General features: G+C 31.2%; 1 protein-coding gene across 2 annotated transcripts in view; it reads left to right on the top strand.

The window, feature by feature from the left end:
- Positions 1–16,842, top strand: part of LOC118188725 (glucoside xylosyltransferase 1-like) — a 99,482-nt gene that overhangs the window by 59,955 nt on the left and 22,685 nt on the right. For both annotated transcript variants that reach the window (XM_085810048.1, XM_085810047.1), the window contains exon 5: positions 11,988–12,137. In XM_085810048.1, the coding sequence (XP_085666174.1) occupies positions 11,988–12,137 (150 nt within the window). The remainder of the gene's footprint in view (positions 1–11,987; positions 12,138–16,842) is intronic.

The following is a 16,842-nucleotide window of genomic DNA, read 5'->3' as shown; positions in this document are numbered from 1 at the left end:
TGTATAAAAGAAATTAAGCAAACAAAACAAAAAAGAAACAGTTTTTCACAGACGATTGAGTACTTGTCATTGAATTAATTCAGTTCTCACTTCGCGACAAGGCAAAAATACCAAATATCTGTATTAAAATTACGAAGTAAATCTGAAACACTTATTTCCTCGAAAAAATTCCAGAAAGGATTAAACATGATTTAATTCGCAATAATAAATGAAGGCATTATCTTTGCTGTTGCGAAGATAAGTTTCTTTATATTGGCAACAAATCCACTATTCTGCTGTTTCAAATGTAAACAAGCAATGACCACCATCAAAAACATTATTAGGCTTAGCGGCACTTAAACAACTTTAAAATTGTTGATTCTAAAAATATTGCGTACAGATTTACTAAAGGCATAAAAACCTTAACCGGAAGATAAGAACAATTTTTAAGGCAAAAAATGTACAATTTACAAACGTATAAGAGTAAAGAACCTCAGATCACTGAACCGGGTAACAGAGTAGATATATATATATATAAATATATTTATATACGTTTGGTGTGGCCGATTGCAACCAAAATACGCGGTGCACATCTACATGCCCTATATACTAGTTTCGATGGTTTTACCGAACCATCATCCTCAGCTGCAAAAGCGCAAATGAACGAGATAAGATATAATGAAAATTAGATTGTGAAAATTTGAAAATATAACGCTAATTTTAGTTGTTTGACTTCCAATTTAATGTTTGTTCGGCTTGTTATTGTATCTTAATTAAACAAAGCAATGTTGTTACTAATTAGCTTACAATATAATTTATTCAATATGGTATTTTTGTAAAGAAAGAGTGTTGCTGTACATTTGGTAAAGTATATATAAGCATTTCATTTAATAATTATAAAAGTTATTAATTATTTAATAATTAATCATAAGAATATGAATAATTAAATATTTTTTCGGAGATATATTTTCCGGCGATATTTTTTTTCTAGGGATCCCAGCATACATTTTTGAAGCATTATGCTCTAAATAAATGTCTTGTTTGAACATAGCATTTATTGTTGACAAATTTCCAACCAAAGGAAATACCTTACTAGGGAGGATATTCAAACAAAAATTTTCGTTATTTTAATACTACTAATAATATACAAAAATTAGTCTAAGTTCACTATCGTTGAGTGAATAAGATTGCTAGATGTTGGTAGTTTGTTGTTGGCAACCAAACAGTTTAGCTGCTTGTGGTCTTTATGATTTTCCCGATGCGTAACGTGAATTCAAGCCAATTTTATTTAGAAAATTGCCCACGAAGGTGTTCTCTTAAAGCAGATAACCCATGACTTCTTAAAAACCGTAAAATATAATCTGTGGATATTTTCCATTATACGATAACACGAAGAAAATGATTTCCTATACGAAACATATGATTAGCGCTGTTATTGCCCGCTGTTTAATTAAATGCATCCATCTTATTCCTTACAATTTATTTTCCTTTTTCAAAGAAAGTTTGATTTCAGTAAAATGTACTATTTACAATGTGTCATTTTATTTTGCTCGTTTTTTATGCAAATATTCAAATTCAGATAGATATTGCGTAAGTTCAGAAAGCCAACTAGTCTCCAAGCGGTAAGATAGCTGAGCACCGATAAATTCTAGCTGCTGCATGGGAGGTTTAGGGGTTTTTCATAAGTACAATTGATTGTGAATTAGCAGTTTGTTTCCCACAAAAAAAAAAAAAAAAAAAAAAAAAAATATCTACCCTGAAGACTTCCTTTCCCTTAGACAAATAGGTCCTGTGTACTTTATCATAATCCAAAATCTTAAGCGTAAAAATCTTTTATCATAGCCGATGATGACGATAAAATATTTTCTATCTGATGTGTCAAGTTAGCATAATTGTATATTTCTAACGAATATTGTTTGGCTCATGTTACCCTATAATGAAAAAAAGATTCAAATCGGTTTTTAGCTTAAACAGTATTTTCATTATTAATTATATCACGAATTTTATCAATTAAATATTTTTTCGGTATTCTTAGTATTAATTGCAGGCATGTATTCAAGAATATAATATACACAAAGCTGTGTCTAATGATTACGGCTAATTTTTATATAAAATTTTGTAGTCTAAAAATTTAGGTTCATAGGTCAGCCATATTTGAAAGAGCACTTGTGTATTATAAGAAAAGAGAGAGAGAAATTTAAGAATAAAAAAATTTACCACGAAGTAGTATAAAAATGCAATAGAATACAAAAGAGTACAATACTATTTCATGTTTTGTGGATATACTTGAAGACAGAAACATGTTTCAGCTGTATTCTTTCATCGGAGAAAAACTTTTCATATGAAGCTATTTTTTTCAAATCTTTCACTATACAAGTAATACAAAAGCAGTATAGGAATTTCTTTTCTTAATACCCAACCGAAGAGCTAGCTGAGGGGACGTACAATGATTAACATACAATGGGTGCCTTGAATTATTTTGCTTTACATGCAGTTTCCTTATATATGTAAAACAAAATAAACTTTCACCCATTCCAAGATTTCAAGAACTCGCACAGAGAGAGAGAGAAATATCTATAACAAATTTTATTGCTGTCTGACTGATTGCTTCGGAAACAGTAAGTCTTCCAACTCAAGCTTTCAAGCTATTCAAATACGAACGCTTCTCAGCAAAGCCATTTGGACCGCATCTGCTTTGTTAAAGAAAACGTTTTGGGGGTAAAATCATCCACTTCATCGGGATTTTCAAACAAAGCAGTCAGTGGTCCTGTTACTACCTGCTTACCTAGAGAAATTTCTCAGAAACTTTTGTTCGAAAAAAATGAGTTTTATATTTTTAAGAATTCCCATTAGCACCGAGTAAGGAGACGAAATTTAATTTTCTTTATAAATATTTTTCCCAGACAATACTTTAGTGTTTTTAAAATTACGAGAATAGCGCATTAGTGCATGCATTTTCAAATCAGATTTATTTAATTAATATATATGGATATGCCGAACAAGCACACTTTCGCACACATACACTGTATATTAGTACATACATAAAAATGAAATAAAATTTGAAAACAAGCAACTTAAAAACTACTGTATTGAAAAATTATTGAAAATTTGTTTTTACCTCATTTTTTTTTTCATTATATACATTAACTTCAGTTTTTTATATGCATTTACTTAATTTTATTTTCTTATATGCATCTGTTAGTCTTTTTGAAAAATTTTTAGATTTTTTTGAGTATGGCAAAGGAAACGGGATCTATCAGCCGAAGTCAATGAATGTCTCCATGAACGACTTTCTAAGTAAAACGTACTCATGTTCATGTTACACATAGGGGAGATCACAAAATTCAACCAGTTCGTTTGTTTGGGTTCGAATATGAGTCGAAATAGCGATAATCAGATATCTTAGCCAGGAGGCCATTGATTGGGTTTGACAGATTTGGAAACCTAATAAATAGTATTTAATAAATATAATATTATTAAATGAATCGGATTTATATAAACCAAATAAAATTCTTATATCGAACACAACTAAAACTCGATATAACTTGCACTGATAAACTGATGTGTAATAACACTGATAAATTAAAATACTAAACGGAATATACATTAATTCTACATAGATAATTTTTTGTAATGTATTTTGCTGGGAATGTCTGGCCGCAAAATCCTGATTATATATACCCTTATTTTAAGGTTATCACATATCTGATGGTTTGACTTTTACCTCAAAACAGAAAGAATCCACAAAATTCAGTAAAATTAATAACTTTATTTCCCTGTTGAAAATTCTCTGAATCTTTTCAAATATAAAAGCACACGGGCCAAGCAGTTTGCTTTAAATAAATATATGCAGCAACGAAAAGATGCACTTTTGACAGCAACTCGTTTTGAAAATCGAAAATTTTTCTAAATGTAAGAGATTAATTTTTCATTAAACAAAAAAATAAAATAGAATCGCATATTATTAAAAGAATTTTATTGATAATTCAGATTCTGAAAACAAGAACATTGTTGTTATAAAAAACAAAGAAAAAATAAGCAACATATTTCATTCAACGGAGGCCAACATTGTCGCATGAACTTTTCAACATAAAAATATTTGAACCATGTTATGAATAAAGGTTAATTTGATTATGGCAAAGTACTCGATGGTTATTTGCCTAAGGTGAAGGATGCCTTCGTTCGAGGACTGCCTAACGGAAATTGGCTTGCATACATGTTACACATATGGAAAACTAAGAATATCATCCTGGCAACCAGCCCGTTTGCCGGGATTCGAACCCCGGACAGAATCACCAGTTGTTCCGTTAGACTCCGCTCAGTCGCTGGTGGGCTGTCCGATAACGGAAAAGTTCAAAATTTCATATTAGAGGAAAAGTGGTAGCATAGTATAATTTGAAGTTATTGCCATTTCAGTAATGTGAAGAGATTTCAAGAATGTTTAATTATTTTATTTAGCTTATGACAAACTAAATAAAATAATTAAACATTCTTGAAATCGCTTCTCATAACAAACTGGTAGTTTGACCTGCATTCAAACCCCCGTGAACAAGCTGATTGCATGTGCGTTTTTATGGTTTTAACTTTTTGTAGTGCGAGATTGTTTCCCTTAGAAAATCTGTCACGAAAGCATACCTCCACTTAGACAGATCGCCTTCACGTGCTTAATAATCTAACAAGCCCAACCAAACACAACCCGAGCGAGGACTCGTAGTCAAGGCACGTCATCATGAAAAGCTAACGAAAATTGGCTCATATTCACATTAAACATGGGCAGCAAAAATTCGCTAAAACTGGTATGCAGGCAATCCATTCATCAGGATTTGAACCCGCTTCAAACTATTAGTATTCAACGATTTTACCACTATTTCGTTGGCGGCCTTTTGTAGTATCTATAAGAAAAGTAATCGCAAAGACCCAATCATTGCGTACCGACGGATGAATTAAGTTCGGAATTTAAAGAATAACTTTCATTCGTGCTATTGCTGTTATTATTGACATTTGGACAGATGTTAATTTATTTTAAATTCTTTTAATGTAATTAATTTATATCTTTAAATAATTGATCTTCTGACTGTAATTTTTTGTGCGCAGTATATCTAACCCTTTCGTACACTAACTGTTTTAATTAATTTACACTCCATTAATTTTAAGAGAATTTATATCGATAGATTTCTTTCCAAAAATGTTTCAAGGATTACATATTTTTTTCTTTAGATTTCAAAACATTTTGGATTTAAAATCTTAATAATAAAATTTTTAAAACAAATATTTCTAGAAATTCCTTCGGCGTATTCATTTATTCCATTTAGTTGAAGTTTCATGTAGAATATCCTCCTTTCAACATTCATATAATTTTATATGTCAGTTCGCCATTTCTACGGAGCATAGAGCCACACATACGAGTACAAAACTCAGGCATGCTGAAAGCACAGTTTTAACATTTAAGAATGTAAAAAGAAGAATATACCATTATAATAACGCGCATTTGAAATACGAAGGCAAACAAGAAAGCTGGTTGCAACATTTTATATTTTTTCCTGACGAATCAAAAAATTTTAATCATTTTTCAATACAAAAATAAAATATTCGATTCTATAACATATAGGCATAAAGGCGTCCTCCGTTACAATTCTTATTTTTTCTTGTTTCTACTAAAATTCGGCAATGTACTATAACAACGTCGGATCCTGTTTGACTTTCATTTGTATAAAGTACCACAAGGCAAACAGTTGTAAAACGATTTATCTTCTTTCGCAAACTTTTAGTCGGCACACAGATAATACATACCCTGCTGTCTGACAAAGATACTTCACTCTAAGGACTTTTTCCTAAAGTGCTCTTTTCAAAGAGACTTCACACCCTATTAAGACCTTTGTGTCAACTGACAGCCGCCTGCAGAAAGGTAGGGGAAGGAAGACCAGTTCGCGTGGTCTAAACACGTCTTAAGCAATCTTCGCGAAATTCGGGCTTCATGTATACACGTCTTAAGCATTTTTCGTGCCGTTTGAAATTCGTGTAAAGACGTCTTAAGCATTTTTAAAGAAATTCCAAAAACGTTTAAACACGTCTTAAGCAGTTAAAGGGTTAACACACAGCCTTTTTCTGAAATGACATGTAGATTCCCCCCCCCCCATATTGCTATTCTTCCTCTCAAATATGCCAAAGGGCCACATTTTTATTTATTTATTTTTTTTTTTTTATTAGCACTTAATTTTAACTCTGTAATGTTATCTGATTTTGGTATATACTTAATATCTCTTTTTCAAATTATATTTGCTTAATTTCTTTCCTAATTCAAAATTTAAGTCCAAAGAAAATTCACATATTTTTCTGTTTTTTAAAATTATTTTTATAAATTTTTCAAAACAATTTTTGAATTATAAAATTGTTCACTTCATCGAAATTTATCTGCAAAATTTAAGAGATTTTTATATAAAACCCTGAAGATTATGTGAATTTGTATATTGATGGTTTTAAAATTTGGCATCATTGTTATAAGTGACAAGGATGCCAAATGTGGCTTGTGCACTTTATTATAATCTTAAATAAATTCCCACAGTTATTTTTAAACTTAAATTTTCAAATACATTTTTACTGAGAATTATTTATATGGAATTTCTTCTCATTTTTACTAATAATACAAAATAAATATTTATTACTAATATATGGAAATTGAATTTTGAAATTATAAGGAATATTAATCTTAATTTTTAATATAATTTTTCTTTTTTTATGCCTGTAAAAGCTATATTTACCTTTATTACCGTCTGGTTTTTTTTTCTTTAATTTCATTTAAATCAAACTTTCCAAAACTGAGAAAGTTTATTTGGTAATATAATTTTTAAAAAGTAATTAATTAAAATGATTCAGAATTTTAAAATTCAAGATGTGTTATTCCAAAAGTATAATAACTGAATAAAATTTTCAGATTTTATAAACTGAAATTATATTGATTAAAGATAAGGGAATTAAACTTGTTTTATTATTTGATTAATTTAATAGCTTTATTGTGTAATTCAAATGAAATTTTAAATAAATTGTAAGTTACTTTTGTTATCTGAAAACATAACACATGGAAGAACTTGTAACAGTAGGTATTCCAAAATATGTACTTTTTTAATATTGGTATTGCTTCTTGAATCAGTACTTCAGAATGAATGTTGCAAGAGGAATATACATTGAAGCATTATATGCGAGTCCAAATAAAATCAAAAACCAGAATATCTTTTTATAGCTAAATCCAGACAAATGCAGTAAGGGTAATCATAGAACTATGATTCTTATTACTTGTGTATGAAAGTTAGTAAATATATAAATTGTTAATTTTCAAATATAAGGAATCCCAGCTTTGCTCTCTATTAAAAAATTGACATTATTTTGATTTTATACTAAATTATTTTTTTCAAAATTTAAGTTTCTATTTTCTTTTTCAAAATATTGTTGCATTATCTTAGGTTATTTGAATATAGCAAAACACACGATAGCTATTGCTATTTGATTGGGGAGGGAGCTGTTGGGAAGAAATGCTTTTGTGGAGGGCTTTCTAAGGGAAACTGGTTCCCATTCACATTACATGTAGGGAAACTAAGAAAATGCAGCCAGCCCATTCACCTGGGTTTGAGCCCGGGATGAACTATCAGTATTCAGTGGCCTTTAACCAGTAGGTCAGGGGTGGGGCCCAATTAAATTATGAACCAGCTTATTAGTCACTAATTTACTACTCAGTTTATGAATTTTTAAAATATTATATTTTCAGACGCCAAAAAAACAAGAGTTTTAAGTTTTATTTACATGCTACCTTTTAAACTACCAAGCTATAGTGGAAATGAATGTTCAGTTACACTTGCTGTTATTGTACTCTTTTAATGTTCTTGTAATCTAGGCTAAAGATGAGACAATTTCTCTGCGTTCAGGAAAGATTAAAGAAAGGTTAGATTTTTAGCTTTGTGACATTAGGTTTATTTTAGAAAATAATGTGTCAAAACAATTTTGCAATTTTAAACGTTTGGCTGGGTTGTTGATTTAAATAGCTGAGAATTTAGAAGACAATTTTTAATCTTGCATTACTTAGTCGGAAACCATTATTCCAAATGTGTTGTATTGCATGATAATGCGTCTTCCCTTTGATCATTAACCACTTCATAGAACTGCTTCTTCAACCCAAAAATATGTTTGTGTAGACAATCATTCCACATGTTTACCAGATTTGTCTCCTTGTGATTTTTTCTCTATCCCATAAGTAAAGTTGCCTTGAAAGTAAAGTTGAAAGTTTTCTTTTTTTTTTATTCTCTGCATATAATGCTATATATACACAATTCTTTACTACTGTGATTATATTCTAAAACTTTGTTTACATGAATTTCAGTCAGTCAAAATTTTCTATGGATAGTTTTCAGATTTAGGATTTCAAACGTAAGTCAAAATGAATATCCAAATATAGTATTTGAGACTGACGCAGTTGTTTTTCACTGTTGTTGTCTGAGTGGTTCATCCCTTTAGTTTCAGCTCATTGAAAATTGGCTATATTTGGATTGAATCTTTGCTTTTTTACCATAAAAGCTAAAATTCTATGCATGGCATACCTCTTTCACAGTATGTAGTTTCAAGTTAAGTATTTAACAAAATAAACGAAGCATTAAAAGTTTGCAGTTTGGTCGTATCTCATTGTTTAGTAAAAACATATGAAATATAAATTTTTACACTAACTCTCTTGCAAAGAATGTTTCAAACATCTAGTTTTCGTCATATTGTTCAGATAATTAAAAAATGTGTACTATTTTATATGGCAGTTACTGGTCTTTATGATGTAAATTATGAACGTTATTTGACTTAGATTATTTGTGCACCATTTTTAACATTGGATCACTAGATTATAACTCTACTCATGAAAATATTACAAAAACCGAGGTGTTTCAAAGGTGTTTGTTATATATAGCAAATAAATATATGTGTCTAATTGTGGCTATATTTACAAAATGCCTCAAAGTCTAAAGGGTTATGAGAGTTATAAGACTGGAACTTTAGTCCTATAACCTTATAAGATAGGTGAATTACCGCTATGCTTAAAATAGTATGACAAGACTTGAAAAAGTTTTAAATAACCTTTTTATTAAACAGAACTTCAAACATAATGGGCACAACTTTGTGCTACAAATAACTGCTACTTGGGGTGACCTGTAATAAAGAATAACAGTCAAATAAAATTTAAACGTCGATAAGTAATCTAAGACTACACAGAGACAATAATGTAAACTATAAGCTGGCTTAACCTAACTTCACAGGTGCATAGGTTAAATCCATTGGCTATGAGAGATCTGCAAAGCTGGTGTAGTTACATTTAGCTAGAGCTGTCTGAATTCTGACAGTACTATGTGAGCTTAAATACACTACAAGCTAATTTGCGTTCTGGTGAGGAATACGTAAAGATTAAAATCATGGAACTGGTTAGTTTAACGTAAAAAACCTTATAAGGTGTTTTTTTTGGGGGGGGTTGTTGTTGTTTGTTTGTATGTGTGTTATACTACTTGATTCTCGCAATTTTTTTAAAAATTATATTAATATGAAATATGGCTAATATTTCAGCAAACTTAAATTTGCATGATAAAATTTAATGATATGGGAAACATAACTCTGTAAAGCAATAGACTCATCTCCTGAATTCAACTGTCATTTTTCTCATTTATATGTCTTTTCTGATTGGCCCAGTGAAAGATATTAGCTGTGCTTTCCTGTATTTCTGCTTTTAATGTATGCAGTTTTCAAATGCATCGTGGCATATACTGGTTCACAAAGTATTCTTTTGAAAAAAATGCCATTAAAATAAATAAAATAAAATTATCAAAACATTTATATTATTAAATATACTTAAAATACACAGCTTGAATAAACAGAAATTGTGAAAATAATTATTTGAAAAAATATAATTCAGCCATGCAGCTCGAACAGTTAAAATAAAGTTCATAAAAATCTAAAAATAATAACTGTGGTTAAAAATGTAATATGAAGCAAAAATATATGCAAGAAGAAATAAAAAGTATGTTTCTTGCACTTGTTCAGAATGAAATTTGAAAGGAAAATATGAATGAAAAGGAAAGTGAAATAAAATATATTTCCATAAACTGAGAAATTCACCAAATTCCAAATTCACAAAGTGCACCAATTCTGGAATTGCTCCTTAAATTTCTCACCAACATGTACTAAATTTGATATTTAGGCATAATTTGAGTCATTGAATCGAAATTTAAAAAAACAGCATGTCATTTCAGAAAAATCCACTTTTATGTCAGAATATATGTTCAAATAGTGCTGTTTATACTTCTAATGAATATTCTAAGTTGCACTTTTGAGACATTAGAAATGCAAGTTGAATTTCATCAATCTGCCAAGTAGAACAGGAGATATAGAATTGTCTCCTCCCCTGTTTTGTTTTTACTTGGTGTGCATTTATCAAAAGAAGAGGCACCTTGAACTTTCTTGCTTAACATCATGAGATTTTAGTTTGTAAAAACGAAATTCATAAATGTTCTGTTGCCTGTGTTTGCCGGTAGGAAAAAAAGATTATTATCCATTTCTCTGCAACCAAAATTACTCAAATAATGTTTTCTGTTAAAATTCTTGAATGTATTTCATGTCTATAAAAATCTTTCAGTTGTGGTTATCCTGTATCCTATATCTAATCCCTTTTTAGTCCCATATGCTTTGCATTAATTTATATCTTGATGCTTTTGTTTACTTTTCAGTTAGCAGATGGCAGAAGATGGCCAATTATCTATCATTTTGCTATAATATTTCATCATTTTTTAATGCTATTCTCATATGGACATGTTTCTTTTTTATGATTTTCACTCCCTCAGCTAAGGAAAAAGGTTTTGTTTAACCTTTTAACCTTTAAAACTGTACTGCAGTTATCCTGCTATTTCACTGATTCCTCTTATGCCCCAAATCACAGTTAATCCAGACACAATTAAAAAGCAAAGGACAAAGAAATAATCCATATCAGATTTGACAGAAAAGTGCTATTAACAATTTAGCTGTATTTTCAAGTGGTTTTATGTAGAGAATAATTTCATTTGTGTACACAAATTAATATTCAAGACAAAAATAATCACACCGTAAATAATCGAAGCATACCATCATTAGAAAAGAAAAAAACTAAGATTTTAGAGTGCAATTTTGACAAAAGAACTTGAAGAATATGACCAACTACAAAATTATTTAAAAGAATAGGAACTTTTTCCTCCCAAGAATTCTGTAAGGTTGTTGATTTGTTCCAGATTACATACAATTAAAATATGTACTGAAGTAAATAAAAACAATTCCTAAATATAATGACACCATCTGCTATCACTGTGGTAATTCAACACATATGTTTATTTCATTTTTGTGTTTTTAATGCATAAGTTTCAGTTTGATCTGATGATAGTAAATTTTTCATCATTCTGCAATAAACGAAGCAATTTTTTATTTTTTTTTATTTTTTATTTTTTTTTTTTTTTAGACAGAGCCTGGTTAATCTACTTTCAGGTAATCAGGAGTTTAATGTACATTTTTCTGTATATTTGCTTCCTTTATGTAAAGTTTGAAATTTATTTGATCTCACTTAAGATGAGAGGTGCAAAATATTTATGTATAATTTATAAATAAGTATTGACATGTACATTCATCAGAACTGCTGTTAACTGCAAAAAAACAGCAAATTCTAGTTGAACCTTAATTTTTTTATGTAGTCCAAAAAATCAACTGAAAATTTCTTCAAACGACTATATTCAAATTTCATTTGAAGCCAGTGGTATCTTTAACTTAAGTAAATACAACTATAAAAAAAGTTGTGAAATAATTTTCTTGCAAATGTGATTCTAGGTGTTTTAAATCTTAGGTAAAACTCATTGCTTGTATTGTGAGAAGTAAATGATTAAATAAGTATTGTGTTTAGTATCTTTTGCATAAAGGCCCTATATTTAAATTTTTTGCCATATTTATTTTATGTATTATTGTTGGTGTTATAGGTGTTAATTCTGGTGTTATGCTGATGAATCTGACGAGAATGAGAACATTCCAGTGGGAAACATATCTTCCATCAATCATGAAGGAATATCGATTGAATATTGTATGGGGTGACCAAGATATTATTAATATAATATTTCACTTTCATCCTGGTAAGTAAAATTTTATTACGTTGATTTATCAATTTTCTTATGATTTCAAATTCTCTTTTTATAAATTATTGCTCATTTACTAATATAATACACGGAAAACTAGTGAAGTACCATTATGTGATACCCTGTCTTGAAAACTCTCAAAGGCTAAGTCTAAATAAATTTTTCTGTTGCACATATTTTCATATTATTTATACAGCTAATTACAGTTTTCTAGCATAGCATATTGTTTCAAATATAAAATGTTTTCAAGTCTGAGATACAGAGTCAAAAAATAAGTAAATGAAATGGGAAAACTTGTTTACAACACATACCTGCAAGAGCTTCATACCTGTTCTGCAAAAGAGATACATTAAATGGTTAAAGATCCATATTGAGGTAAAGTCTGTTTCCTTTTAACTTGAAAGATAATAGCTAGGTGATAAATTACCTCAAGATACTTTTTAAATCATATACTGTGCATATTAAACATAAATTGTTTTTGCAGGACATTTTAACTCAAAATTAGTAATGATATTTAGACTTCATTAATGATAGCTGTATGTAAATACTACGTGCATAGCAAATGTTTTGATTTTGTTGTATTTCTTTTTATTTTACATATTTAGAACCAAAACATATGAATGAAATTTTTACAACTTTTTAAATTCATGATAAATTAGATATGTATAAAGTTGAAATGAATGACAGAAAAATTAAATCAACTGCCAAAAACAGGAAATTTGCATATATAAGTAACAAGAGATTTATTTTCCCCCACCGTATACTGAATCAAAGCTTCTACAATACATCACTGTTATCTTCTTCATGTAATAGCAATATGTGCCATATTGCCTTAAAGGCAGAGTTAAGAACAAAATTTGCAGTTCTTTCTCATCTTCAAATTGTTATCGTGATAAAATACTAAATTAATTTACCTTTTTATTTACCATTTCCATAATAATAATTTCTAGTGCAACTTCAATTTAAATTTAAGTTAACTGGAGCTGTGTTTAGCTTAATATAAAAAAAAAATATGTATAAAATGGCCTTAGAATCCTCAGATTCTGCCATGACTGATTACATCTGGATGAGTAGAGTAGGGGTTTTCATCCTTTCACGCCTGAGAGCCACATCAATAAATTTATAAAAAGAGAGGGAGGTTTACAAAATTAAATTAATTTGAAGGGAGGAGATAGTGTTACTGATTTTTATGATATTCAGTATTTTTTTAATTTAAAAAATAAAAGTTCAGTGGAAATTCAAATTATATATTTTGTACTTTTTTATTATGTAAGAGAAAGAAGTTGAAACAATATATAGCACATAATGATGTTACAAAATCCACTGATAATAAATTCATATCACTGATGGGATGAATGTCACTTCAATGTTAATGAGAGACCTGGCACTGTTTTTGCTTTATTAAACCTCTGGTATGCAATAAAATATGTGTTGATGTGATTCATAAAGTATCCTGCAAAAGTGATCTGTCAGATGACTAAACAATTATTCAAATATGTAAGTACTGCTAAAGATAGAAGACAGGAACAATGCTTTTTTATATATTCCTGGTTGCCTGTCTTTTAGCACATGCTTTGAATAAAAATTAATTAATGTAGGATTCTCAAGAAACTTGTATCTTACTGCAGACTCTTGCTGCAGATCTATGGATTTTAATTGAAGTTCAAGTGGAACACAGTCTGTGTCTAATGAGAATAGTGAGGAAAATATTCTCATAAAAATTTCATTTTCACGAAACTTGGAAAATCTGCTTTTGAAATCCATTCTCAGATTTGAAATGCACTGTGCATAATCATCCAAGTTCAATGCTGTAGTTTAATTCACTAACTCCATCAATTTTGGAAAATGAATGCCCAGTTTGGGAGAGCTACCCCTTCATGGTCAAGGGTGAAGATTTGGTGGAACGAATTCAAGCAAGGCCATTAAAGGTGTTGCGAATCAAGGTCATCCCTGTCATCGTCCCACTGGTGTGACTAATGAAAACACTGCAAATATTCGTGAGCTTACTGAATGGGATCAATGCTCCACAGTGCTTCAAATTTCAGAGCAACTTGGTGTTGACTATGAAAGTGTCCACTCGGTCATCAGAAAGCAGTTGGGCTACCGAAAAATCTTAGCTCATTGGGCTCCAAAGCTCTGAATAATGATAAAAAGAGGAAGCATTTTTGCATAAAGTTGTTAACCTGTGATGAGACGTGGGTGGATGTACACATCTAATCAAAGCCTGCAAGCATGGAGTGGAGAAGGAAAAGTGGAGGAAATCCCTTGAAAGCCAAAACTTGATTGTCTGCTGGGAAAGTGTTGGACTTGGTCTTTTGGGACTGGAGGGGGCCCTACTGGTAGATTTCTTACACGGACGTCAGACCAGTAATGCTACTGTTTATGTACGCACTAATGTACACTATTCGAATCACTAATGTCGCTGCCTACGCATCTAACTATGAATCTAATGACTTATCTAAATGCCACATCTAAATTTCTGCAAGCGGTGGTTCAGCTATAATTCTATGATCAAGTACTCAATCTAGTTTTAAAAGGATTTATTAAAATACTAAAATTAATCTAATCTAGAATCTAGAATCGAATCTAATGTTACATCTAGGAGCAGCATTATTAACAAATCGAAAGTCAAGTTCTCACTGTTGCCATTCTGAGGCAGAGAAAAGTTTGTTTCTAATCAAACCGGAACATCTCGGGTCCCGTTGGGCGATTGTCCAACATCATTTGGAAATGGGAGTGGACTGATATTGGAGACGGCTCGGCGAAAGATTCCATCTGAAGTTCTGACGTCTACGACTCGTACTAGTCCATCTGGACCAGGAAAGGTTTCCTCGATGCGAGCTAGTGTCTTGTTTTTATCCTTTAACAAGACTAGTTGTCCTGGCTTCGGATTGGATCTCACTTGATTCCATTTTGAGCGGTTCTGCAAATGATTAAGATATTCCACGCTCCAATGGTTCCAAAAATTAGCTATAAGTTTTTGAATTAAAGTCCATGTAGAAGACAAGGTCAAAGAATCTACAGAATCATTCGGTTCTGGTATCGACAAAAGAGCTCCTATTAGGAAATGACCTGGAGTCAAAGGCTGAAAATCTGTTGGCTCAGCCGAAATAGGTGATAGAGGTCGAGAGTTCAAGCAGGCTTCTGTTTGTGTAATTAATGTATACAGCTCTTCAAAGTTTAAAATTTTCGTTTTCGCGACCTTTGTCAAAATCTCTTCATTAATTTTATATTAGCCTCCCATAACCGGCCAAAATGCGGGGAAGAAGGAGGAATAAATCTCCATGTTATACCTTATTCGGAACTAAAGCGCTGAATAGGATCCGATCTACAAATTCTAAAGAGTTTATCAAGAACATTCTTTGTTCCCTTGAAGTTCGTAGCTTTATCACTCCAAACAATGGATGGTTTAGATCGTCTGGCAATAAACCTTCTAAGACATGCTATAAAGGCTTCAGTAGACAAATCCGATACTACTTCTAGATGAATAGCCTTTGTACTAAAGCAAATAAATATCATACATTTAAGAATAAAACCTTACTATTACTTGGAACTGATTGTTTCGACTGCAGGCACTTAATTTCAGGTTGAAATTCAGAATGTTGTACACATTTGACTAGCACCTTTGTTGCATTCTGTAGTTCAGAAGCATTCAAAAAAACTTTCTTTTCTTAATGGTGGATTGGTTCTACAGTTGTTCGCAAACCTTAAACACCACGCAGTAGTTCTAATCAATTTGCTGAATGACGAATACCTTTTAATGACTTCGTTCTCAAAGGAATTTTCACCTGTGACTGTTGAGTTCACTACAGCTCCCCTTCGAAGTTCAAGCTCTTCATGATCCTTGAAATCTCTTGCTGATTCTGCAAGTTTAGGCCACGAATCGATGCTCTATAATAGCCACTTAGGTCCGTACCACCACATGTCACTATTTCGTAGTTCAGACAATCTTATTCCTTTCGTGGAATTTGTCTTTGTTCCTCTGGTCAGCACATCAACCGGATTTTCATCTCCAGGGCAATAATTCCAGGACTCAGGTGATGTTTTCTCTCGTATTTCCATTACTCGATGTTGGAGGAATTAATGTATTTTGTTGATAAGTACATGGATTTGAATAATGCAATTTAAAAAGAAATTTCCATCTTTACATGCATCACATTTATCGGAATATCACAGTCAACTTATGCTATGAATTTCATTGCTACATATTGGATGATTACCAATATAACCAGGCCCAATATTATGCCTTTTTACTGCTCAGTACAATATCTGTAGCTCCTGCGTCTGCCATGCCCCAGCAGTGGCCGAATGGTTAAGACTTCTGAATACTAGTAGTTCAGACTTGTTTGGATTCAATCTTAGGTGAATAACTCCTTGGTTGGTTTTCCACATATGTAACATGAATACGTCAGAACGTCCTCCATGAAGGCATCTATCATCTTAGGCAGATAGCCCTCATTGATTTGCCTAATTCAAATATAATTCTAGCACTCAGTTCCTCCTAAATTCTAGTGGGCGAGTGCTAAAGTTGCTGAACATTAGTAGTTGGACCTGGGTTTCAACCCTGGTGAAGTGCATGAGCTTTTTCATGGTTTTCCAAATGTGTAACATGGATGAAGGCCAGTTTCTCTTAGAATGTCCTCCACAAAGGCATGTCTCCCATGAGGCAGATAGCCATCGCCTGCTTTGCTATAATCAAACA

Source organism: Stegodyphus dumicola, chromosome X2 (genome assembly GCF_044657685.1).
Source record: "Stegodyphus dumicola isolate Sdum_Otavi_A_Nest chromosome X2, ASM4465768v1".
NCBI classification, from domain to species: domain Eukaryota; kingdom Metazoa; phylum Arthropoda; class Arachnida; order Araneae; family Eresidae; genus Stegodyphus; species Stegodyphus dumicola.
This window is presented reverse-complemented; position numbering and strand designations above follow the sequence as displayed.